The sequence below is a fragment of the Homarus americanus genome, unplaced genomic scaffold (genome assembly GCF_018991925.1).
Source record: "Homarus americanus isolate GMGI-L3 unplaced genomic scaffold, GMGI_Hamer_2.0 scaffold7766, whole genome shotgun sequence".
NCBI lineage: Eukaryota > Metazoa > Arthropoda > Malacostraca > Decapoda > Nephropidae > Homarus > Homarus americanus.
Window position 1 is genome coordinate 19,373 of NW_024715004.1, and position 25,122 is coordinate 44,494.

The 25,122-nt window shown below is 42.3% G+C and overlaps 1 protein-coding gene across 1 annotated transcript in view; it reads right to left on the bottom strand.

Moving 5' to 3' along the window:
• LOC121879820 (calcium-activated chloride channel regulator 3A-1-like) overlaps positions 1 to 24,933 on the bottom strand; it is a gene marked incomplete at its 3' end in the record, with an annotated part of 43,731 nt that extends 18,798 nt beyond the window's left edge. Inside the window, exons 1-2 of the mRNA XM_042386619.1 lie at positions 24,682 to 24,933; positions 14,538 to 14,675 (exon numbers count right to left, since the gene is read on the bottom strand). Of these exons, the coding sequence (XP_042242553.1) occupies positions 14,538 to 14,675; positions 24,682 to 24,933 (390 nt within the window). The remainder of the gene's footprint in view (positions 1 to 14,537; positions 14,676 to 24,681) is intronic.
• Positions 24,934 to 25,122: the final 189 nt, after the last annotated feature.

Here is a 25,122-nt window from a genome sequence, read left to right on the forward strand (position 1 = left end):
TATCATCAAGGCTGTAACATAACTTCTGGGCTGCTGCTTCTGTTCGGAGATCAACTCCGCGAGTCTGGCGTAGAAACATCTTGCACTTGGGCCCATTCCACCAGAGGTTGTGAACACTAGAGGAGTGAAGCTGCCTTGATCAACGTTTTGAATTCTCTCCCCATATGCCCTTCTCTTGTCGTTCTCGTTCCTCCTATGTGCAGCATCGAGAGCTAGGTTACAGTGACATGCGGTCATGGGATCAAAAATCCTGATGTCGAAGAAAGCTCGCTGTCCCGGCGTCCAGAATCCTCGAGCACTGACGTCCACGCGGGCTTCGTTAGATGTGTTTGAAGTCCTGTGTTGGAAGATCTCGCCATCCAATGGAAGGAGGGTCGGTTCTACCATGACGTCCCAGCAGATTTCCTTCAACATATTTGCTGTGAGATCCCTTACCTCGTCATGCCTCATGCGTATGAAGCCCCCCTTCTTGCAGACCATGGCGTGATCGCCATCATAGGAAGAGCCACACATGCATTGGGAGGGCAAACCTTCTACTGGCCAACCGTCCCTTAGAGCAATGGCATCAGTAAATTCTTGTTTATTAAGACTGAAACCATTTGCCCTTATCTGTAACGTAGTTAACCAGTTCGAGGCGCCCACCTCCTGCGCTATAGCTACTTTTTTTTCAAATTTTCTGGAACCTGCAGCAATCGTTGCTGCAACTTTTCATTTTGGCAGTGCTGTCGATCTGTCGTAATGGACCTACGAATCTTATTTACTTCGCTGGTATCCACTTCCCCTGTTTCATTCTGGGCTATTATGTGGTCCGTGAGGGCTGCCGTGAGCTTTAGTGAATTTTGATGTTCAGTGGCAGCAATCTCCTCTGGATTAGTTAGTCCCATCCCTCCCAGTCTTGGTGGAAGTGCAAGAAGTGCTCTTTCTGCTGGGGTTAAGTCAGGGTGTTTCACTAGTTTGGGAATGAACTTGACACTGTTTGCTTCTTCCAGAGGGTGGAGGAGGGATCCGATCTCAGGGATGGTATGCATCATGTAGTTCCAGCAATGCTTGACTCCATGGGTGAATGCTGCATAGGCTGCATGTGGCTCTGTGTTAGCAATCTCAGACAGAGCTTGGATTTCACTAACCCACTCATTCACCTTTCCCGCCACGTACTCGGTCTTGAAGTCCGCAGTGCCAATTACTGCGTTAGATGTCTTTGGCCGTCTTTAGTTATTTTGACCTCACTTCCGCCAAAAACATCCAATGCCCGTTCATAATGTTCTGGCTTCACGATGAGGAAGGACTTGCTGGCGTTTGGGTGGTACCCTATTTGTGGACCTCGCGATGTTACCAAGTCCCACCACTTTTTGATGCACTCCACTTTTCCTGCTCCTGTAAGGTCATCAGCATATGCCACTTGTTTGACCCCGGTTGTTTCAAATTTTATTTCTTTATGGAGCACTGATAGGCCAATTGCATACATTGCCATTGCAACGGGGTCCCCCTGTGTTGTTCCCTCGGTCGACTGCAGGATGGTATCACCTCGCAGAGCCTTGTTATTTACTATGTAGAGGTCTGAAGGATTCCTATACGAATTTTCAACATACATCGCAAAGCTTGGACACTTGATCTTCATGTTGTGCAGTGCAGCCTTGCGGTTAAGTTTGTTGAATGCGTTTGAAGCATCGACCAGGAGAACGGCCTCACAATCACGCTGCTCAAATATCATTCTCATGGCGTGAATGGCCGCCTACCCACCAGCCTGGTGGCCAGCACACACTTGTAGGTTCCCTGCTGCTGCCCTGACATCATCCTTTACCACCTCCATTATGCACTTTCCGATGATCCGCCTCAGCACTTCCCCCACCCCTATAGGTCTACATCCTGGTTTCTTTTCCAGAGGAATAAGGCGGCAGGCCGTCAGGGCCTGGAGGTGATCGCAGCAAGAGGATGCAAGCTTTCTTGCAAGGGCGGCAATGGCAGTGCAGAGATCGCTTGATACAGGGCCAAACTTGTTTGTGCTGAGGATGACTCTCCAACCGTTTGCATCTAGACCTGAAGGGCCAGCTCCTCCTCGAGTCTTCAGCGCCTTTTTCCACACCATCTCTCCTGTTATTTTCTCGAACAGGACAGCGTTTGGTGGGATATAGTCACCCTGGAACCTGATGCCTTCATCTTCACTTGCAGGGGGATGTTTCTCTTTCAATAGTTTTAATGTCTCTCTGTTTATTGGCATCACCCCACCGGAGGATTCCTCTGTGAGAGATCTTACCGCGAGAGACACTTTTCCCACACGCATTTTGTTTCCAAATTTTCTTTCCACGTCATCGGTGTTTTGCTTTCCGTCACCCTTAATTTTTAGTCTCTCCTGCAGTGTTCTTGCTTCACATAGGAGATCATCTAGGTCCCCAGTCTGCCACATTGTCAATCTTCTCTTCATTGCTGCCACATTTTCTTTGTGCTTAGCCTTTGTGTGTGTCCTCTGACAAAATAGATGTGGTATTATTGCCAGTATTTGAAGAGCTAGGGGGGCGAGGAAGCGGTCCTGAGTGTAATCAGTCATGAAGCAAGTCATCTCCCGAATCATTTCTTTGGTGGCCGCACACTTGGGTGGTTCAAATACGTTAGCGGGCGACCACTTGACAATTTCTGAGTAGGTTTCTTTGACCCATATGTCTGCATTTTCCATCGACATGCCATTCCATTGAGGTGGCTGTCTCTCATTGTCCTCGTGGACACCTGCTACTAAGGGAGCAGCATTTGTTAGTACTACATTTTCGGGTTGAGTAGACTCACTGCTATCATTTCGGATATCATCGGGTAGTTGGGTCCCGGCGATATCCACTGTGGCCACCTGTGTCGGCCCCCTGCGACGTGGGTTCCGACACTGGTCTCGCTTCTTGCAATCCACACATGGTCGGTTGTTTCTCGCACAAACACAGTTTGTGCAGTTTTGGTTCGGGTTAGCACAGACGCAGCAGTGATTGTTGCCAGGCATAGTGAACAGCACCTTGCGCGACAGTTACGTCCGCCTCCGAACATCTGATTTAGTCCCAGGCACAAGATAATACTGGTTCTTATGAGGGGAGGGCGGAGAGGTGACAGGCTGGACTGCTGTGTCCAGGTAGTAGGGGCATACGTGCGCGCGTGGGTGTGTAGGCTACCCCCCCTAATAGCGACCATCCATACATCAGAATGATGCACTATGGACAAGAGTTTACTACTACTACTACTACTACTACTACTACTACTACTAATATTAATAATAATAATAATAATAATAATAATAATAATATTAATAATAATAATGATAATAATAATAATAATAATAATAATAATAATAATAATCTTAATAATAATAATAATAATAATAATAATAATAATAATAATAATAATAATAATAATTATGATAATAATAATAATAATAATAATAATAATAATAATAATAATAAAAATAATAATAATAATAATAATAATAAATAAATACAAAAATTACACAAAATCATGAGTGAGAAACGATAAATGTATGTTGTGTTGTCAAGATAAGAGAAACAATTGAGACCCTGCAATTGGGTTTAAATGAGGCAGAAAGTCAGATCACCAACCTGGGACTTGGTCACAACAGGGATGAAAGAATATCCTGTAGACCAGTGCTACTCAAAGTGTGGTCCGCGGACTGGTGCCGGTCCGTGAGCCATCGTCTGCCGGTACGCGGAGAGTTTTCAGAAAAGAAAGAAACGATAGTCACGTTCCACACCACGTGACACTGCCGGGACATCTGACTCGGTCTTTTTTTTTTTACATTTTCATTGTAGTTTTTATATTTATTATGGCTATATTTTTCATTTACTCACTCATGTTAAAAGTCATTGCTATGCAACTAACGAATGCGATATAATGAACAGCAAAACAGCGAACTGAAATACGTATAACAACACCTTCATGATGATGTGGCGTTTGACTCTGTGGGAACCACACCTGGGGATATCAATAGGGCGCATCATATTGTGTTGCCAGAATTGCCACGTTTCTCGGCCACCAGTTACTCCATATCCACCCAAAACATAAATCTTTTTATTTTAAGTATGGTAGTCATTTAGGTTCGGATAAAATAAATGTATGCATCCCATTAAAAGAAATGGCCGATTTTTTACTATGCGTGCCAGCCGTGAAGGGTGTCACACAGCTGGCAACCCTGCTATTCCACACGTGTGGATCAGCAGTCTGCGATGTCAGGTCACAGGTCAGTGGTTAGTTACCATCAAGAAGTGGAACAGAGAGCATCATACGGGTATCTGCGTGTTTGTCATTTGTGACCCCATCCCAACCCACTTTTATATTCATTATATTTTTCCTGTATAAAATAATATTACTACGAATGTTCAAATAATATTTTCTCTGATCGTAAACAATTAATTGTATGGCACAAATAAGGTACTGGTCCCTGGCACACTGGGAAGACTTGTTACGTCAATGATGATTGGCCTTAGAATGAATAAGACATCATGTCTTCATGTTTAGTACAGTTAGTCTCAAAATGCCCCTGAAATAGGACATATATCAAAAGATTTTCCTGGGGGGAGGGGGGGGGGCCTATAGGCCCCGGGATTGGCTCGCTTCGCTGGCCGGTCCGTGGCACATTGAAAAAAACCATGCCGGTCCGCCACATCAGATAGTTTGAGAAGCGCTGCTGTAGACAATTGTACTTGTATCTTGTATATACAGTATATTTATAATTCTCTCTCTCTCTCTCTCTCTCTCTCTCTCTCTCTCTCTCTCTCAATTAATCTGTTCCCTATCTGTCATAGGAACATTAATGGTTGCAGACAAGTCAGAGGTTGTCATCATAAACATACGTGCTGAGAGCCAAAAGAGGACTGTGCAAGAAATTGATTATACATGGGTACCTGATGTACTGTCAGAGAAAGAACCTGAGGAACAGAGACCAGTTCTGATGCTCTTATCACTGAAAATAAAGAGGGTGGGAGAAGGAGTGGATATATTTGCGTGGGCAGATAGAAAATGTTGTTATTAAGGCTACTGTTGCTACCCCTTTTTGCACTTTACTCCCACTAGTTTTCAGTTTTTTTTAACAGAGTCCAAAACTCGAAACAGTTTCATAAATAGGAATATCAATGAAACAATACTCGAGACACGCTTCATAACAGTTAGACAAAGTGTGACTTTTATAAAAGTATGTGAATCAATAGGCGAAATATTAATAACACTGATAATATTACATTATATACACGGTAACGTTATCGTAAACGGAATGCCGTACTGCTTTATGGGTTCGAATACCTTAAGACACCTATATTCATGCTACGTATTTTGATGGTCTGTCCGGGTAATATCTGCAAGTCTCTCGAAGTATTCTGGTAGAAAGTCGATTTGCAATAAGGTGGTGTCAAAGGTCATGAGTCTCATGACGCAGTGGTATAATGCAAAATATTATGCGAAAAGGGCAATAAAGATATTCTCAGTAGTTATTTTTTCTTCCGTTCAAGTAAATTTTTTCTCGACTGGTATTTCTGTAATATACTGATCTGAGGTGGATATCAGTCGAGCACGACCCTTCGCAGCTTACAGTACAGTAAGCCCGAAAGCGTATCGCTACTTGTCTGATGTACCATAAATGTGAGTCTATGGATGACCGTGAACGTCTAGGTGTTTTATCTTTTGATAACAAGTGTTAGTGAAGGTAGCCCTTGTGATGTGATGTCATCATAACGCCTGTTACCTTATACCCACTTTATTAATAGATTTAGTACAACTGGGAGGTAAGGATCTTCTGTGGGTAACTGTACACTCACGCGCCATAGTTTCCATGCACCGTCTACCCCTACTCCTGACTAAATGGAAGTCGTAGCCTTGGCTTCATACCGAACGTCTTCCCCCCCCCCCCCCCCCCTCCCACTCATCGTTCAGTGGCGTAATGTGGTAGCTCGAAGCTTCGCTGGATTGTACGAATAGCAGTTCATGATGTAATATTTGAGAGAATATATGCACGATACAGGTTTTTTAGTGACTTCACAACGCTTTATTTACCATTACTATACTTAACATCACTATACAAGAGGGACCGTTCGGTTTGCAGCCCTACTACGACTTCCCTCGAGCCAGGAGTAGGGGTAGAGGGTGCATGGAAACTATGGCGCGTTAGTGTACATATAGTTATAATTTACCTTTCGTAAACTGCACTTATCTAATTACATAACTAGAACTGAAATGCATTGCTTTTCTTTTAACCTTCCCTTCTCTGGTACTGCATATATATGTACATTCTGTGTCCTTAGGTAAAGTTTTATGCAAGATTTGACACTCTACTAGTATTATTTTCTAAGTGAAATACTGAGATAATACAGTGCAGTATATGGGAAAATAAAATGTTCTGTTTATACGGGGTGGGAAGTAGTGGAGGGAGCGCCGGAATCCACTTGATGAAGTCAGCAAAGCTCCACCCACCTGCGCTTATGTTAACCTCCTCTTCTATGGTCTTGGCCAGGGGGTTACCGGTAACGAGGGCTGCCGAGAGCTTGCCAGGGCCTCGGGGAAAGATGAATTTTGGGGCTCCCATTTAGCCTTTGAACAATGTTAAACAAAAATCTAAAACAGTTTGTTCAATGTACCTATTTTTAGAGTTCCGTTTAATTCGATTAACTACTTTACAAATTAATTAAATATTTACATCCCTTTTCCCGGGACCCCTAGAGGCCCAGGCCCCGGGAATTTATCCTTCCCCGCTCTTTCAGTGGCCCTGCCTGTAATCCCCCTTTTCCCACCTCTCCACAACCCCCCATCCCCACCAAGACACTAATGCAAGGGTTGATGATAAAATCACTATAATACTTATACAGTACAGCGATATTTTCAACTCGTAAAGAATTGATACAGGTATTGACAGTAAAAATGTCAATAAAATACCATACCATCCGAGGGGTAGGGGTAGAGGGAGTTAGCATTTGCTTAAATAACACTCCAGTGCTATGATAGGACCCTCGTTGTGAGAGAGCCCTCGCCATACCGTGTGGGACCGACTATACCACACGGAGAGGGAAATACTACAGCCACATATCATCTTCTACAACATTACCCGAGAGGGAAGTTCAACATCTATATGAAATGCTCCACAACACCAAATTATCAGTGATTAATAATAACCTGTATCTTCACTCTATGTCTCCTTTTTGTATTGACAGATTTGGTAAGTAATCCACTCCTCAATACTACTACTATACCTAATACTGTAATCCCAATGTTACCATTGTATATTTTCAGCCTTTGACTGCTGTGCTCTTCAATAATCGTTAATTATTATTATTATTATTATTATTATTACATACTGCAACTTTGCTGTCACTTGGAATCGAGTATGACGATCCTCCAGCTATGATACAATGATATGAGTTATTAAGGATGTACACCTAGGTTGGTGAGATCCGAGGTGACTAAAGAGGCCGATACAGGACCGGCAGGGTCGATCACAAATGTTGCACATGTGGGGTCTACATCTAATGCAGGAGGTCGGCAGCAGCTTCTTTCTGGTGTTGGCGCTTGTCTGCCTCGTTATGCAGTCAGGCTAATTTGAAAGTATTGACCCCTTCTTGTGTGGTGGTCCTCCAAGCGTTACGGTGTGGAGTAATCGTCTCCCAGGTGAGGAGGTCGATTACCAGGTTTGTCTTAAGACTATCCTTATATCTTTTCAGTTGTCCGCCAGCGTTACGATTACTCTTCGTTAGGTGACTGTAAAGTAGCTGCTTTGGCAGTCTACTGTTGTCCATGTGGGTAACATGGCCAGTCCAGCGTATTTGTATATGGATAATGGTAGCCTCAATGTTTCTACAGTTGGTGTCAGCAAGAATTCTGGCATTTGTTCTCTTGTCTTCCCAGCGAACTCGGAAGATGGAAGGCATACTACATTGGTAAAAGTTTTGAAGTGCCTTGATGTGCCTCCTGTATGTAACCCATGTCTCACTGCCATATAGCAGGGTGAGGAGGACCACTGCTTGATATACGTGTAGCTTTGTACATAATTTCAGCTCCCTAAAGCTGAAGACACGGTTTCGGAGTCTGCTAAAGGCTTGAGATGCACATCTGATCCGATGCTGAATCACTTCATCGATGTCCGCGGTGATGGACAGATGGGAGCCGAGATATCGAAAGTGGGTAACATTAGAGAGGGTAGTACTGTTAAGCTGCATGGATGGTGGAGGTGTGGCTGAACTAAGGGCAGGTTTTCTGGATCTCCTGTAGGTCGCGTTCAGTGTGAGCGACAAGGGTGAGGTCGTCTGCATACTGTAGTTTAGTAATGGAAGCTGCCGACACCTCTGTTCTTACATGGGGTCGTCTTATGTTGAAAAGACCCTTCATTCTGTACTCGATGTCCACCCCGCCGGCTAAGTTGGGGCTGACACAAGTAAGGAAGACAGCCAAGAAAAAGGAAAAGAGAGCTGGTGCCAGCACACACCGTTGTTTAACTCCCGTTTAGATGGGGAAGAACTCTGACTGGGTGCCCTTGTGCAGGACACTGCCGTTCGTGCAATCGTGGAGTTGCCTCACAATGCGGATGACTTATGGTGGTCAGCCAAAACGGCTGAGGGTCCACCAGAGGGCTTCCCTGTTGGTAAGGTCGATGCAAGCCATGTACAGGTCACGATGTTGTTCTCTGCAATTTTCCTGTATCTGACGGGCAGCACAGATCATGTCAGTGGTGCTACTTGGTGATTTAAAGCCACATTGAGATTTTGGGAGGAAGTTTTTCGCCTCAAGAAGAAGTCTGTTTAGGAGGACTCGGGCGATAATCTTACCAGCTACGGACAGCAGCGAGATCCCACGGTAGTTGCCACAGTCTGATTGGTCTCCCTTGTTCTTTTAAATATTAACGATGGAGGCATGTTTCAGAGCTTGGGGGAATGTCTCCCTTTCACATAAATTCTCCAGGAGAGAGTAAAGACGGCTGGTAAGCAGAGGTCCTCCTGCTTTATACACCTCGGCCCTAAGGCTTTGTTATTTTTTATCTGTTGATGGCAGTTGCTACCTCATCCAGGGATGGGGGATAGCTGAGATGGGTCAGCTCTGGATGCTGAGGGACCTGTTGGGTGTCAGGACATCCACATCGGTGTTTCGGTTGAGCAGTGAATGACAGTGCTCTTTCCAGTTCATCGATTTTTATTATGGAGTTACCGTCGGATGAACAGAAGGGGGCTGCGCCACGAGTGATTGGCCCAGAAAATGTTTTAATGGATTAAACAATACGCGCTTCTTGTGCTGATCTGCATTTTTTTGTGTTTCACACGCTTTATTTTTAAATCAGTCGTTTTTTAGTTTGCGAAGTTCCCGCTGGGCTGCCGCTTTCTTCTTGCGGAAGGTATCATCCTTGGTCCGAGATTGAGGGTTGTTTCCTTTACACACACACACACACACACACACACACACACACACACACACATACATCTTATATTTTATGGATGTACAGGCCCAGACAAAAGTTATTGATACAGTCTCGCAATGTTTCTCAAACTGGGGGCCATGACCCCCTAGGGGCCACGGCAAGATTTAGGGGGCCATGTCGGGCTAGTGTACGTAGTATATGTTTGGAGAAAATGTGGAAACTGTGATTCAACTTTTTTCTTTGTTACTTTGCCTTGTTAGGGGAGAATTCTTTTTATTTTTTTATTTATCTTTTGTTTTTTGTCATTGTGTGTAATGATAATACCCGTACGGTACAGTTTACACAGTATGGTGCAGCAGCTAGTTTTTCATTTCCAACGGATTCGCTCAGATTGCACGATTCTAGTTCCTGTCAGCAGGGTGACGGGCGCTGGACTGAGTCACTGATCTCACATATTCTTTGCATGTCCGTGTGTCATCGCTTTACAAGTGATCAGACCGAATGTTCTCAGTCTGACTCAAGATATCATTAAGAAAATATGTGAGTGTACTGTGAGTGGACTGTATGTGTATGTTTTACTTATGATTGCATAGGCATTTTATGTATGTTTACATACAGTATGTATGGACTTCATGCATGTTTGTGTGTTTACCATTCGAATTATTTTCTCATTTTGGTTTTTTATTATAATTTTTAGTCTTTATCATTTGTTGTTTCTGTGACATTCTGGTTTTTTTAAAGAACTAGTCAACATTTAGAGAGGGAGAGAGAGAGAGAGAGAGAGAGAGAGAGAGAGAGAGAGAGAGAGAGAGAGAGAGATTACAAATTTTCAGTAAAACCAAGAGATTCATGATTGTCTTATATTTCTGTTTTTTATTATAATTTTTAGTCTTTATCATTCGTCTGTTTCTGTCTGTTTGGCATTGTTCTTTTTATAATTTCCTTAGAATTGCGATGGCTGCCAGTGTTGCTAAGAAGCGGAAGTAAATGATGAATACATTAACTACGGAATTACATCAATCCTCGCTGATGGCATCGAGAAACCTCAGTGTGTGTTGTGTTTCAAAGTGCTGGAGAACGATACCATGAAGCCGAGTAAGCTGAAGCATCATCTGACGACAATCCACCCCCCAGTATAAGGAGAGAGACACCGATTTCCTCAAGCGCCATGAACGGAGTTTGGGAAAACAAAGAGTGGATGAGAGTGGTGCCTTCCAACAACCGATCTTAAGTGTAGTTGAGACATCATATGAGGTTTCCATTGAAATAGCAAAGAAGAAGAAGGCCCACACGATTGGTGAAACTTTAATTAAGCCGTGTTCCTTAAAGATGGTCAAGCGGGTTCTTGGAGAGGCAAGTCAACGTAAGATTCAGCAGGTTTCCTTGTCAGTCTACACGGTGAAACGGAGAATTAGTGAAATGTCAGATGATATCATGGAACAAGTGATACAGGAGATTAAATCATCTCCAACTGGTATGTTTGCAATACAGTTGGATGAGTCAACGGGTGTGAGTTCTTGTGCACAGCTACTCGTGTTTGTTAGGTATGTATTCTTGAGTGACATCAAGGATGAATATCTGTTCTGTACACAGCTTGAAACTACCACAACAGCTTTAGATGTGATGGGAAAGTTGACTTATTTCTTTACAGCTAACAGGATCACCTGGAAAAATTTGTTGTGGAGGCTGTACTGATGGGGCTCCGGCGATGCTGGGATCGAAATCGGGATTACAGAAACACGTCAAGGAAGTAGCTCCGAGTGCCAAAGGGATTCATTGTATGATCCATCGTTTTGCACTGGCGGCGAAAACCTTTCCTGATGCCCTTTGCAAGATCCTGGAGGTAGTGGTAAAATGCGTCAACTTTGTGAAAACAGGAGATTTGAACTCTCGCCTTTTCCAGAACCTTTGTAGAGGCATGGATTCAGAGCATGAAACCCTCCTCTTTTACTACAAAGTGCGAAGGCCTTCCACCGGTAATGTTGTGTTCGAACTTCGGGGAGAACTTAAGTTGTTCCTGGAAATGAAAGGGAAGGATGATCTACTAAGTCACTTCAACGAGGTGTCGTGGGAGCCACGTCTTGCGTACCTGGCAGACACATTTGAGCAGCTAAACAGGCTGAATCTCAAGCTGCACGGCAAGGAAATAAATGTATTTCACCACATGGATTGTATTCGTACATTTTTTGACAAACTCCAGAACTGGCAAAGGAAAGTCAGTGCAGGAAATGTTGCCATGTTTGAAAATATCTCAATTGTTCTTGACGAGATTGTAGAGGATCATCTACTTGACCCATCACTCAAAAATGAAATAATTCAGCACTTGAAATCCTTGGAAAGTGAGCTCAAAAGGAACTTCCCAGTGGCCCAAGGTTAAAAATGCTTTGAAAACCTTTGATCTAGATGTATGATAGTTATTTAGTGGGTCCCTTATTTTTGGCCTGACCTCACTAGTCACGTCACCCCCCTTCTCTTAAGCTCCTCTACGTGTGTGTTGGTGTGGGGATTAGTGGATGACATCATTATGACCTGACCTCATGTTTTTAAGGTCACCCTGTATATTTAAGCCTCTCTCTGTACATGTAATCCAGTTGCTTCTGAAGATGTCTTGAATAAAGACGAAAGCTAAGGTGCTCCGTTGTTTCACTTTTCCCGTGTGATTTTATATAGCCTATATATATATATATATATATATATATATATATATATATATATATATATATATATATATATATATATATATATATATATATATATATATACTTCATTTTTAGTCCATATAACACGCGGACTTTGAACATATAATGAACGACCTCACCTTGCTGGTGAGGTCGTTCATTATATATATATATATATATATATATATATATATATATATATATATATATATATATATATATATATATATATATATATATATATATATATATATATATATATATATATATATATATATATATCCGAAATTATTACATAAACAACGGAGTTGCAAAATAACCCAAATTAGCCTGTCAGGCTGTGTTGCCTTGACCAGTAACGTAGACTATTCACTACTTTTAATTGTTGCTTCTATACTGCAGCAACTAAAAGTATATTTAACATTTCTTTCGAATTAAGAGAAGGAGATTCACGTTAATTAGAGGAGTGAAATTGGCGAATCGTGTGCCCAGAGGTGCCAAATTTCTTAGCAAAATCAGTGCCAAAAAATATTGTCATTTCTAAGTTAACTATGATTCTTAAACTTAAAAATATAATTAATATAAAATGGGAAATAATAAAGAAATTTTCATTGTATGGAAAGTTTGGAGTAATAGTTTCAAGATAAAGCAACAAATTCCAAGTCCAGGTAGTGGCTCCATTATTTGACCTTACATTATGGTGAGCTTAAACTGATCATGGGAATGCTACAAGGTAAGACGAGAATTGGTTCGAGACCTTGTGACATACTTGCCGGACAGGCTACAGGCCGTCAATTAAAGGAAGGCAGCTGGACTGAATTCTGAATGAATAATTTTCGTAACAACATGCATTATGCATAGTTTTTATAACATAAAGAATAGATTGATTGAATCATTGTTTTACCTTTCCTTAACTGCAATATTTACTAAGGTATTGATTGAGTCTATATAACATTAGCTATGCAATATTTATGGTTACCTATCCGAGCATAAATAATAATAAAATAAGGTCATACTTATTTTACTTTATTTTTCCACCGTCCCCAATCAATTTCATTGTGACCCACCTCTTGTTGTAACACACTTTTATATTAATTGTGTCGCTCATATGGCAGCTATACTCCCATCGTGTTATCCATTGTTGGGATCAACCTGAGGATCCATGCAGTAGACCCTATGATAAGGTCATTATGATGGAGGGTTATAAAGCATTCTCTTATGAATCATATTATTCCCCACATTCATGCTTAATACAGTATACTGATTACCATTTTCAAGGAAAATACAGCTTGGAGAATTCTGATGTTATCTTTATGAACACCAGCCACCAAGACACACTATACTCTCCACTGCGTCTTCCGCATTATAAAGATTATTTAATGATTATGTAATAATGATCTAACCTACAGTACTGTATTATGACAAAAATATTAAACTTGATTGGGAAAATTGTTTAGTGAATATATTAAACAAAACAATGACATCCTTTCCCAGTCCTTATTGAGAAACGGAAGTAAATTAAAGGTCGAGTTTTGAACTGCTTGGGTGCTTGTTTTTGTGTTGGGGACGATGATCAGACAGTGGAGCCCCTGTCCAGTAAGGATGAGCGAACAATGCACCTTCCACCTTGACTGTATCACGAACTTCGGTCCGGGGGACTGTACTACTTAATGTCTTTTTTTTGTATATCCGAGTATGGCTGCTGTATTTTCCAATGAACCAATTATTATTATTAATATTATTATTATTATTATTAGTTAAAATATGACGGCAACTAAAATGTGGTGGAAAATTAACTCATGATATCAGAATCCAGAATAAACCTTGAGCAAATCATGGTCAGGGGAGAGTTAACAAGTGTTATTAAATATATTAACTCGACAACTTGATCACGTCCACATTTAAAGTTTCTCCAATGGGAACCTAATGCAATGGGAAACTATCTGATAGTATTCACGTTTTTGAAGAGCGAAATTTATAAATTAAAGGGCAAAATAACCATTCCGTCCACAGCCAATATCAATTTCAGTTTATGATATTAAAACTTAATCACATTAGCAGCTTAAGAGTCAGTTGGCAGGTATCGGAAACGCACCAGCTCCTGAATGTGTCTGTGTTTATGAAGCCTAAATTTAAGAGTTCACATTTACTGCTCTCATTACATTCGCTAGTAACTGTTTCATATGCTAACTACTCTTGAACTCCAAATAATCCGTAGTCATAACTTTGAGTCGAGATAAAGAAACAAACGGACGAAGATACATACAAATTTCGATTAATTATACATTAAATATTGACGGCGCTAAGGACTGCAGGAGTAATTTACAGCGCCTAATGTTCCTCTCTCCATTTGTATTGACAAGCTGGTGGAAGCTAAGACGTTAGAGGTGTCTCCGTCTTCTGTTTACTATTTGTGGTGTGAGGGATACAAAAATATATGTATATACTTTAAGACGAACACAAACACAAGAAAAATGTGTACTAGCCTCATAGTTCTCATTGAGTGCAGTTTGATCAAAGATTACATTGTTCCAGGACTTGGGCAGGAGGATTTTGATACGTCTGAAGAAAGCTCTCCTGCGGGTGGCTTTGAAGAGGTCATCTGAAGCTTTTGTCAACGTCTCCTGTTGAAGAAAGTGAACAGTTTATCTCTAGAAAGATAAAAAAAAACAGCTTTCAACTACTTAAACAACTTCTTAAGGGTCGGTCATACCAAGTGTTCAGAGGCAGAACGATATTGTCTTTGGAATGTGATAATAATAATAATAATAATAATAATAATAATAATAATAATAATAATAATAGTAATAATAATAATAATAATAATAATAATAATAAACGGTTTATTGGTAGAATATGGCAGCCAAAAGACAGAATATACTGTCATGCCATGTATTGCAATGTTGCACTGGAGAGCCAAATGGCACAAAGAGTTGCTTAAAATGCTTATGGGTTCAGTTGAAATTCGATAAAGCCCTCATTAATTAGGTGTAGCGTTGGTTTAAGGTTTTGTGAAATGATATAACATTTTAATAGTTTAATGGTTAAAATGTATTTTACAATATGGAATATGGACATGGGATTGGTTAACTTAGTACAGGGTTGGCCAACCTTTTGTGTGATGTGATCTACCTTTTCCACGGTTACCCTGATGTGATCTACCAGCCTACTATTCACCCATAACTCCCACCCCTCCCCTCCCCCTTCCAATACCATAAAATACGCAGATTCGTAGAGAGAGAGAGAGAGAGAGAGAGTTATTTGTCAATAACTGTTATGATATATTGTTAACATGACAAAAGCATACACTTACTTTACTAATGAGATGGTTGGCACTGCATGTTGTCTGCCAGTTTTGTGTAACTAGGACTGGAGGCGGTGACTGCTATCTTCAAGTAAGCCTCCAGGTGTTCATCTGACATTGTTGATCGGTATTTGATGTGTTTCATGTGTGAAAATGTTGATCACAAAGGAAGGTTGATCCAAAAAATGCTGCTAGGCACATGGCACATTTTCTGACATTGGGATATATTTCTTCACTGAGAAGGTTCCAGAAACTTCCTCTTGCCCTGGATTTGATCTGAATGTCATTTTGAATTTTTAGAAGCTCATGTTCGACTTCAGAAATGTCCATGTTAAATACTGATGCCATTCTAGATGCAACATGTTCAACATTTGTGTCTTTACCAAACATAAAACACATATATGTTATAACAGGTTCTATTGTTGCTATATCTTGAGACCGTCTGTCTAAAGCTGAGGCAAGGTATTGCACCTGTTCACTATATATCAAGCATTGTCAAACTGGTCACAGTCTTTTCCTTGGTTGTCTAGTTCAAACATCACATTTATGAAGTTTCGTAGTTGATGTTGATGCAACTGCGGAGACACTAGTTTTAGTTCCTGTTTGAAAGCAGCCACAGCACTATTCAAGTCAACTATAGTTTTATCTTTCCCTTCCAGATCTAAGGTTAGTTTATGCAGCATAGCAGTCATGTCAACTTAAAAAGCTAAATCTTCGTTGCGATCAGAAGGCCGATCTTTAGAAGCCAAAAACGAAGTTAAGAAACCTATCATCACTCCTGCACAGGACAATGAACCCACAGATTCGGCCAGCCATTACAGGTGCTCCATCAATTGTTATAGATACAAGCTTACTCACTGGCAACTGTGTACTATTAACAAAATCACTGAAAGTCTGAAATATGTCTTCATCCCGTTTTCCTTTTATTGGTAGAATTTTCAGCAGTTGTTCTTTGGTAATCATGTCTTTAAACACCATTGTAATGAAAATGCATAATTGTGATGTATCGAGCACATCAGTAGACTCATCAAATTGTAATGAAAACAACACACACTCATGTATGTCTTTATTCAGTTGTTCACACAAATCCTCAGCCATAAATTTACAGCGCCTCATGACAGTGTTTCTTGATAACTGAACATCCTTAATAGAAGACAGTGTTTCAGACTTATTTTTGAAATTTTCAATCAACGAATCTGCTGCTTCTAAAAAGACCTCTTTGAATATTTCTTCATCTTGAAATTATTTTTTTATGCTTTGTAAGTACTCGACTCACCCTGAATGATGCAATGGTTGCTACCCTTGATTTGGAACTCGCGCCGGTAAAAAGAGTTTGTTGTCCAGTAAACTGTGATTTCAGTTCAGGAGCTTTCCTCTTTCTTAGCTCACTTTTGGGTGGGAAATCATGATCATGCTTATTGTGAAAACTTTTGAAACGCCTTTCAAGAATTTTTTCTTAGCTAGAGGTGGCGACGCATGGCAGATCAGACACACACTCACTTCAAATTATTCCTGGTAAAAAAAAATATTCTTCCTCCCATTCCCATTGTGAAAATGGTAAATTTTGGTCTTATTAGTACTTAGTCCAGAACTAATTTTTGGTTCAGTTGATGGCCAATAACCTGTAATTGGAAAAGAAAAAGTCGTACGTGAAGACGGGAATTACTTTTTTCCATGACTTTTCCGACGTGAATATAATTACTAACCGTAACAGCGTAACGTTCTTAACTTTTTTTTCATAATCAATTGTCGCAAGCTAGTGTGGACACTTCTGTCCACTCTTGGGTTGCGGCAAGAAATGTTGCTAAGCTAAAAAGTCAGTAATTCTCGTAATCATCCAAGACTGTTCCATAACAAAAGACAGCACCTCACACTTCCAAGTATTGCAGATGACTGAAAATTACTGTATTGTTGGTGACAAGTGTGTAGGCTCGTAGGGACAGGGTTGTCAAATATGATTCTCTCTCTAAACTTTTGACAAGACTCCTCAATACTGAGTCGAGTTTTACATTACCAAATTCATTAATATAAGGTTTAACGTATATCTGTAAACTTATAAAAGTAAATACTTGTTTACTTTTAGCCTACAATTGATGAAAACTTGCTGATCAGTTTCCTCACCAACCAGCCAGCACCCGACCTTTTGAACGTGAACACTCCTTATAAGGTTCCACTACATACAGCACGGATCAGTCGAAATTTCTTGTGTGTATCGTTCTGATGTGTCTATAATGAAAATCTATTCCCAGAAAAATCTAAACAAAAATAATATCCCAATGATTATGAGTAAATTTGAATATGATTTTTTTATGGCAGCTGGTCATTAAGTTTAACTCTGCCATGCGATCGACTAGAGAAGGGCTTGCGATTAACGGGTTGGCCACCCCTGGTTTAATATAACAGTATTTTTAAGTTTCTGGAAGCATAGGTAACAAACCACAAATGTAGCAAGTTCGTTGACTGTTTCAGGAGGGTTAGGGTTGACATTTCAAGAATTCACATTACACATAATGAATTCAGGTAATTTATTGTGAATTATAATGTCAGTGTGGCACTTTGTATGACAATGATCAATTAATATAAACTAAACTCGTGTACAGTACAGTACATCATAATCTGGACAACGAATATTCAAAGATCCTGGTTCATCTCTTCAAACAAAACTAGTCACAACAATCTAATCCTTAAGCTCTCAACACACATAATAACACAATTACACAACCAATGGTTACCTAATCTAATCACTAGAGCACTACTGATTTACAAAACATGAGTAAGTGGTTACCAAGTTTAACAAATGTATGTCTGCCTTGATGGAAGTCCGGGCAGTGTCTGACTCCTCAGTCCTCACCTGCAGCCCGAATGAGAGATCACAAACCCACCACTGCTTAGTGTGGAACTTAATTTGGCTCGTCCTCTACACAAGTCTCAACCTTTTTTAACACACTTGTCCTAATGCATCACATTAAATAGAACAATATCACAAACAATAATATAATATAGCAACAACATCAGATACAATATCATCTTATGTCAGTAAATTTTACCTTCAAAAACATTAAGAAATGCTAACATTAAACCCAACCACCAGATCGAGTGCGCATACCAACACATACGTAGGTAATCACTCAACTACTTGTAACAATACAGTTAAATGATTGGGGAATAGGTTTCTTGATTGACAAATAATATACAAGTAACATAAGTGATTCAAATATTATAAAGGGGGGGGGGTGTGTCTAACAACAGGGAATAGCAACAAAGTAACACTGCAAAAGTAAGATTGGCAGGGAGTGAACATAATGCTTAAACATGAGTTGTTGATAAATTTTACAATGGTTACGATTGGGCTGTTCTTACAGCGATCAGCACGTGCTGATAGGGGATGGATGGGGTAGTGGTGTTGTAGTGGACGTCTCCCCTACAAACTGCGTAGCAGCCCACCACCTGCTATCACATTCCAAAGTGCCGTTGCCTAGCAACGAAACTATTCACCGGCGACTTCTCGGGTTTTCCCAACATGACTCATAGCGGCTGCTGGGTATATATGCTCAGTCTCTCCATTGAGACACATTCCGGCCTCACTTCTACAACAAGCAACACCTCCTCCTCCGCCGCTGCCTGGCGGCCCCTCGCTTCTCCTCGCCTGCCTGGCGGTCCTCGCTCCCGCCAGCGAGCATGTCCTTCTCTGAGCTTCCTCACCAACCAACTCTTATTCTGGCCCATCTTCCTGAACACGCAACACCTCCTCCAGCAAGCTCCTAGCTATCCAGCATTCATTCAACCAGGAGGCCAGCAACAGGCAACATCTTCTCTAACGAAGCTCCTGCACATCTACCTCCTTCAACACGCTACTCACCTTCGAACGTCTTCTACTGAGCAGCTCCCCACCACACGGCATCTCCAGCACCAGACTGTCTTCATATAACTTATATATTATACAAGAAAACCACATTAGAGTTTCCTTCCATCCTGAGTGCTAGACAACATTAATATCTCGATACCCCTACAGTGTCGAACAGCAATTTGCGGAAGAGGGAACTCAGGTGGAAGCAGGAGCTAGTGTGGAGGATATTACAGAAGCTTTTCCCAAAAATTTGCAGATGATGATAAGAGAGAGCCGAGAGGGTCAGTGTGTTGAGTGCTATTTGATAAGTGGAGTACGACGGGGAGAGTATAAACTTGCATTTCCTCTTTTGCACTTTTTCTAGGTGTTTACGTTGTGTGACAATAAGGGAGGAAAACCAGGCAGGGGAGGTAAACGTGAGTTTGGGAAGTAAGAATGTTGAGTAAACACTGGGGAGCTCAGGCGGAGGAACTCCGAGGGGCTTGAGTCGGCGGAGGAAGTGGAGACGGAAACTGGTGGATTTGAGAACTTCACTGACGTGTGGTTTCCACCTTTAGTTTGTTTTCTATAGTGACGCCGAGGAGCTTAGTGGAGTCTACAACCTGGAGTGTGCTAGGGCCTAAGAGGATGGGACAACGTCGGAGGAGAGGTGGATGTGTATAACCATTGTCTTGGTATGGTTGATGGTGACGTGGTTGCTAGCGGCCCAATTTTGGAGACTGTTCAGTAAATCCTGGAGGGCGGTTTAGTATGGAGCCTAGTTGTTGACACTGATCCCAATTGTGGAGTAGTTGACAAATTTCCAGCGAGCAGAGGTTTCTCTTAAGGCATCATTGATAAGCGTAAGGAAGCAGAGAGGTCCCATCTTGGTGCCTTGGGGGACGCCACAGGTCGATAGCTTTGTTGATGATTAAATTGTGGTCAACTAGGTAAAATGCTTTGGTGAAGTCAATGAAGGCGACAGCCGCAGACGTATCTCGTTTTTCCAGATGGCGGTATATGTAGTCGAGAAAGATGTCAAGACGGTGAGTGGTGGAGGAAGTTTTCAGATTGTCAAATTGCAGAGGTTGAAAAGGGACCTGTAGCAGTGTTGGTCATTGAGATAAAAAACACTGGCTCTCTGCTGCATAAGTTTTTTGATCCGAAGTGTAATCCAGGGCAAGTCAGCTGGGTGGGATCTGACGGACTTCTCGGGGAAGAAGTGGTGGTGAACTTCCGTGGTGGTGTTGGTATATTTTATCCGTTTGGTGTCTACGTCATCCAAATAAGTATTTCAGAGACGCACTGCAGAGTCAGTAATCGGCCTGTAGGTCTTGATGTAGGGTCTGCACTTGGCTGGCAGTGGCAGCTGATGACCAGAACACTGATAGGTGTGTGCTGCACCCAATAGGAGGCATTGGTTGAGGTGGTCAGTATGGTCCGCTAAGTCAGTTAAGCTAAAGTCAAGGGAATTTTGACCGTGTGTAGGAAATTCACAACATTCGATAGTAGCAGCTGGTCCTGGATATCAGTGGTGTCAATTTCGTTATAATCCCCCCATAGTACTAGCTTGGCACATGTGTACCTAACTCTGCGGTGGTAATGAGGTAAGCGAGGTGGATGGTATGCCACACAGTATATGAAAGAAGCAGTGTGGCATGGGTAGGCCCGTGGTACGACCCTTACCCATAATGCCTCCAAATCAGCTAGGACTTGAACATCTAGGCGTGACGGGCGTAGGTCATCTTGACACGAGAGGGCAACGCCCCCTCCACGTCTATGTGAACGAAGGTGACGAAAGAGTTGATATCCCTCAATATGACACGATTCAGGAACAATTTGCCAAGCTTCGCATATGGCAATAACGTTGGTAGCGACTGATCGGACTGTGGTTGCCAGCTTGTCAAATTTATTAGCTAAGGAAGTGAGGTTGGAGAGCAGTAAAGAGTGGAGACCAAACCATATTCGGGGAGCTTCAGTGTATTGGTTCGGTCTGTCAGGAGTGGGTTTCTCTGGTTTTCTAGTGGAGGTGATGGTTCTAATGGGCTTTTGTTTATGACTCCTTGTCGACGGCTATGAGCATAGATTATGCTCAGTGACTTAAGTTGCGCGATAACGATAGCACTTCCATCAGGATAACCGTCCCATGCTTTAGAAGGTAGAGGGAGCGTCTGGAGTAGGTAATTGTTGGACATCTGTTGATATATGTTGTTGTGGACAGACGGAAGTGCTTGTCCGCGGTGGCCATAAACTCAGTGGCGGCACTTTGAGGGCCACTGACATTGGCACACATCTGTTAGCATTTGTCTAGTCGTGAACTCCGAGAGTCCTTGTCTCCGGTACTTAGTAGACCATCAGGAGATCTGGGAGTAGCAGAGGGCCCCAGAGGGACGGTGCATAGGCCCACTGGCATGTGGGCACGTTCTGGTGCCTATCAACCATTGCCCCTCTGCCTTGAGGATTAAACTTGGTAAGTATAATGCTTCGGGAGTATCGCCCAAACGAAAAATCAGCGGTGGAGCCCCGCATCAGGCAGACATGATTACAGACCTCCAACAAGTTCCCAGCGGTGGTATTGGGGGAAGAGGTGACCACCACGGGAGCCCAACGACTACTCTGGCAGACGAAGGCAATGCCTGATGGACTAGCTACTAAGGAGAAACCCAACAAACTGGGCTATCGGCAGTCATTTGTAACTCTCCTCCCCAATTGTTGCAACACTTACACCACTGGATCAGGAAAAGGGAGAGCCAAGATGTGTGGTTGCAGCCTGTGCTCCTGCCTCACCACATAAATCAACTCAGGCGAAGCCATCATCCAGTTCATCATACCTCTCATCCTCATCAAAGCCCCTTTACCCCCAAAGGTCCTATGGCGACGGACTAGTGGCGACGGGGATAGGCAGAGATGACTGCCGTGAGTCTCTATTCACAACTCTGCCCATGGGCGGCACAGATAAGATGCACTGGGATCTAGACAGCAGTGCAATCTGGTCCTGTCTGTGAGACTGAGCATCCATTTCGAGGAGCCACTCTGATCCCCGCACATGGAGAGGGGTTAAAAACGTGCCCTAAACAAAGCCTGCCTAAAAAAACCCACCTGAATGAGCAACCGCACCCAGTAAGACCATCCTTATATGGTTGAAAACACATTAAAAATCACAGATCCAAACAAAAATAAACTACACAACGTCTTATGGTCGCTGCTTGGAATGTCAGGACCCTTCTGGATACTGACACAAATGAGTGTCCTGAAAGAAGAACTGCCCTTGTGGCAAATGAGCTGGCTAGGTATAACATCGACACAGCAGCCATCAGTAAGGCCCGGCTCCCAGATGAGGGTCAACTCACAGAATGGGGTCTGGCTATAACTTCTTCTGGAAGGGTAAGCCTGCTGTGGAGAGAATCCGCATTTATGGAGTTGAGTTTGCCTTCCGCCAACGCATCCTACACAGGCTAACTGAAATGCCCATTGGGATCAACGAGCGCCTCATGACGCTCCGAGTCCCACTGAATCACTCATGTCATGACTTCTTCATCAGTCCATACGCCTCAACACTGGATGCAGAAGATGACATCAAGGAGGCATTTTACGCCGACTTCGAAAGAGTGCTAACCTCTATCCCTAGAAAAGATAAGGTTGTGCTCCTTGGTGACTTCAATACCAGAGTTGGCAGAGATGCTGACATTTGACAGAGAACCATAGGGAGAAATGGACTAGGCAAGTATACTCCCAGCAAGTGTGCTATGCACAATCGCACTATCACCAGTACCTTGTTTAGGCAGACCGACAAGTTCAAGGGTTCGTGGCACCCCCGATGATGCAAACACTGGCATCTCATTGACTACGCCATTGTCAGAGAAAGACATCGCCGGGATGTCCTCATCACCCGTATCATGGGTGGCTCAGACCACTGTGACACTGATTATTGGCTTGTTAGGGCCAAGCTCTCATTTCACGTCGCCCCAAAACGGCGAAGGCAGCAAGCCTCCAGAAGAGGTTTTAACACTAAGCGTCTGGAGGATCCATTGGTAGCGCATACTTTCAGAGAGCAGCTCGAACATGGGCTGATAAACAACCCAAATCCCAGTGATGTATGGGATATTCTCGACACTGTCATGACAAAAACCTGCAGAGAGACCCTTGTAATAGCCTCTGTCTCATAGGCAAAAGCATTATATAAATGGGTTAATTACATTTTATTTATAAACTCTATCACCCACTGTAACTTTCCACTGGCTATGAGGTGACATGTTCAGAGCACATGATAAGGTGTGCCCACTGGAAGCCGGATCATATTGTGCTGAGTTAAGGCATTAAGTAGCCTGCTCCCTTGCCACCTAAAGCGGGCAGTAGTTTGATATCCTTGACTAGAGGAAGACGATATTGAGAGCCATCGTGGATGGTTCCGTCTTCCGTCGAGGGAGGACGGCGTACATATTTCTGTTCTCCCCCGATGGGTTCCTACTCACAGCAGAGTCACTCAACCCCTCACACCAAACGGACGTATTTAGCAGGTCTTTTAACATAGCCTCCGTCCTTACCTTAACACTCATAGTTACAGTGATAAGTTACGGTGATCTACACTCTGAACTGTATCCTAGATAGTTCCTGAATAAATGGATAACAGACAATTGGGTTTCGCTACTATAAACCCTATATAATATAAATGTTCCGGCTTCATTAACCTAGACAAAATCAACAGTTAACCGGCCTAGAACACCCTCGACCAGGTAGAAAGAATACACCAGGGCTGGTTTGATGACAATGACCCGGCAATCAATGTACTGGTCGATGATAAACGTGCTGCTTTCACTGACTGGCAGAACAACCCTTAGTCCAGGACCAAAGCTGATACCTTCCGCAAGAAGAAAGCGGTATGGTCCAGGGGCAACTTCGTAATGTAAAGAACGACTGGCTTAGAAACAAAGCATGTTAATTTGCAATGGACCGGGGCAGTTATTGGTAAGCGCCAGGGAGTGTTCACAAGCCAGTGGGCCTATGCATCGTCCCTGTGGGGCCCATTGCTGCTCTGAGATACCCTGCTGGTCTAGCCTGGGGCTGCAAGGCACCCAATTACCACATGTTTCCACTATGAGGAGTCTTGATGGTAAAGAGGCTGTGTACTGGCAGGGGCAGACTTAGGCAAGGTTGCTTCCCTTTTCACCACGACGGTAGCCAGTGGCAGTAGCTGAAAGCGAGAGGAAGGAAGCAGTGCCTGTACCTGAAAACTAACATAATGTTGTCACACACACACACACACACAGACTTTCGTTTAAACAATAATAAATAGTGAAATCATCCATTATTCAGTGAGAATTAGTTAACTTTTTGTGTTTAGTAAATCACACTCAGGTTATTTAGACCCTTAGGCAGGTTTTTTATTTTTCACTTTATGAAGTGTGTAACTTGTTATCTACCCCTCTGTCTGTCTGTCTGCCTCTTGCTTAATATCTAAAAAAACAAAAACAAAAACATGATCTTCCTCTCTCCTACTAACCTTGATGGAGGAGATAATATCTTCGGCGAAACTTTCATCAACAGAGGGAGCTATGGCCACCACCACACCCTCATAACCATTGTTGATGAGTCGCACGTTACTGCTAGTAGAAACCACAGAGCGCGCCGCCAACACCACCACTACCACTAATACAGTCACCAAACGCATTCTGGAAAATATGTTAAGTAATTTCATCTGGTATACACGTGATATACCAAGGTGACCATTAAGACACAAAAAGCCTACTACCATGTTTAGATTGTAACATCATGTTGTAATTACATAAAACAAAGCAAAAATGTTGTATTATCCTCAGGAAAACGAGACGCTCCTGATTTAACATAGTAACAAAATGGTTCACACTTTCTGGTGATACGCTTCAGGAACATTGACCAGTGTATCAACATTTTCTCATATTATCATTAACACTCAGAAATAATG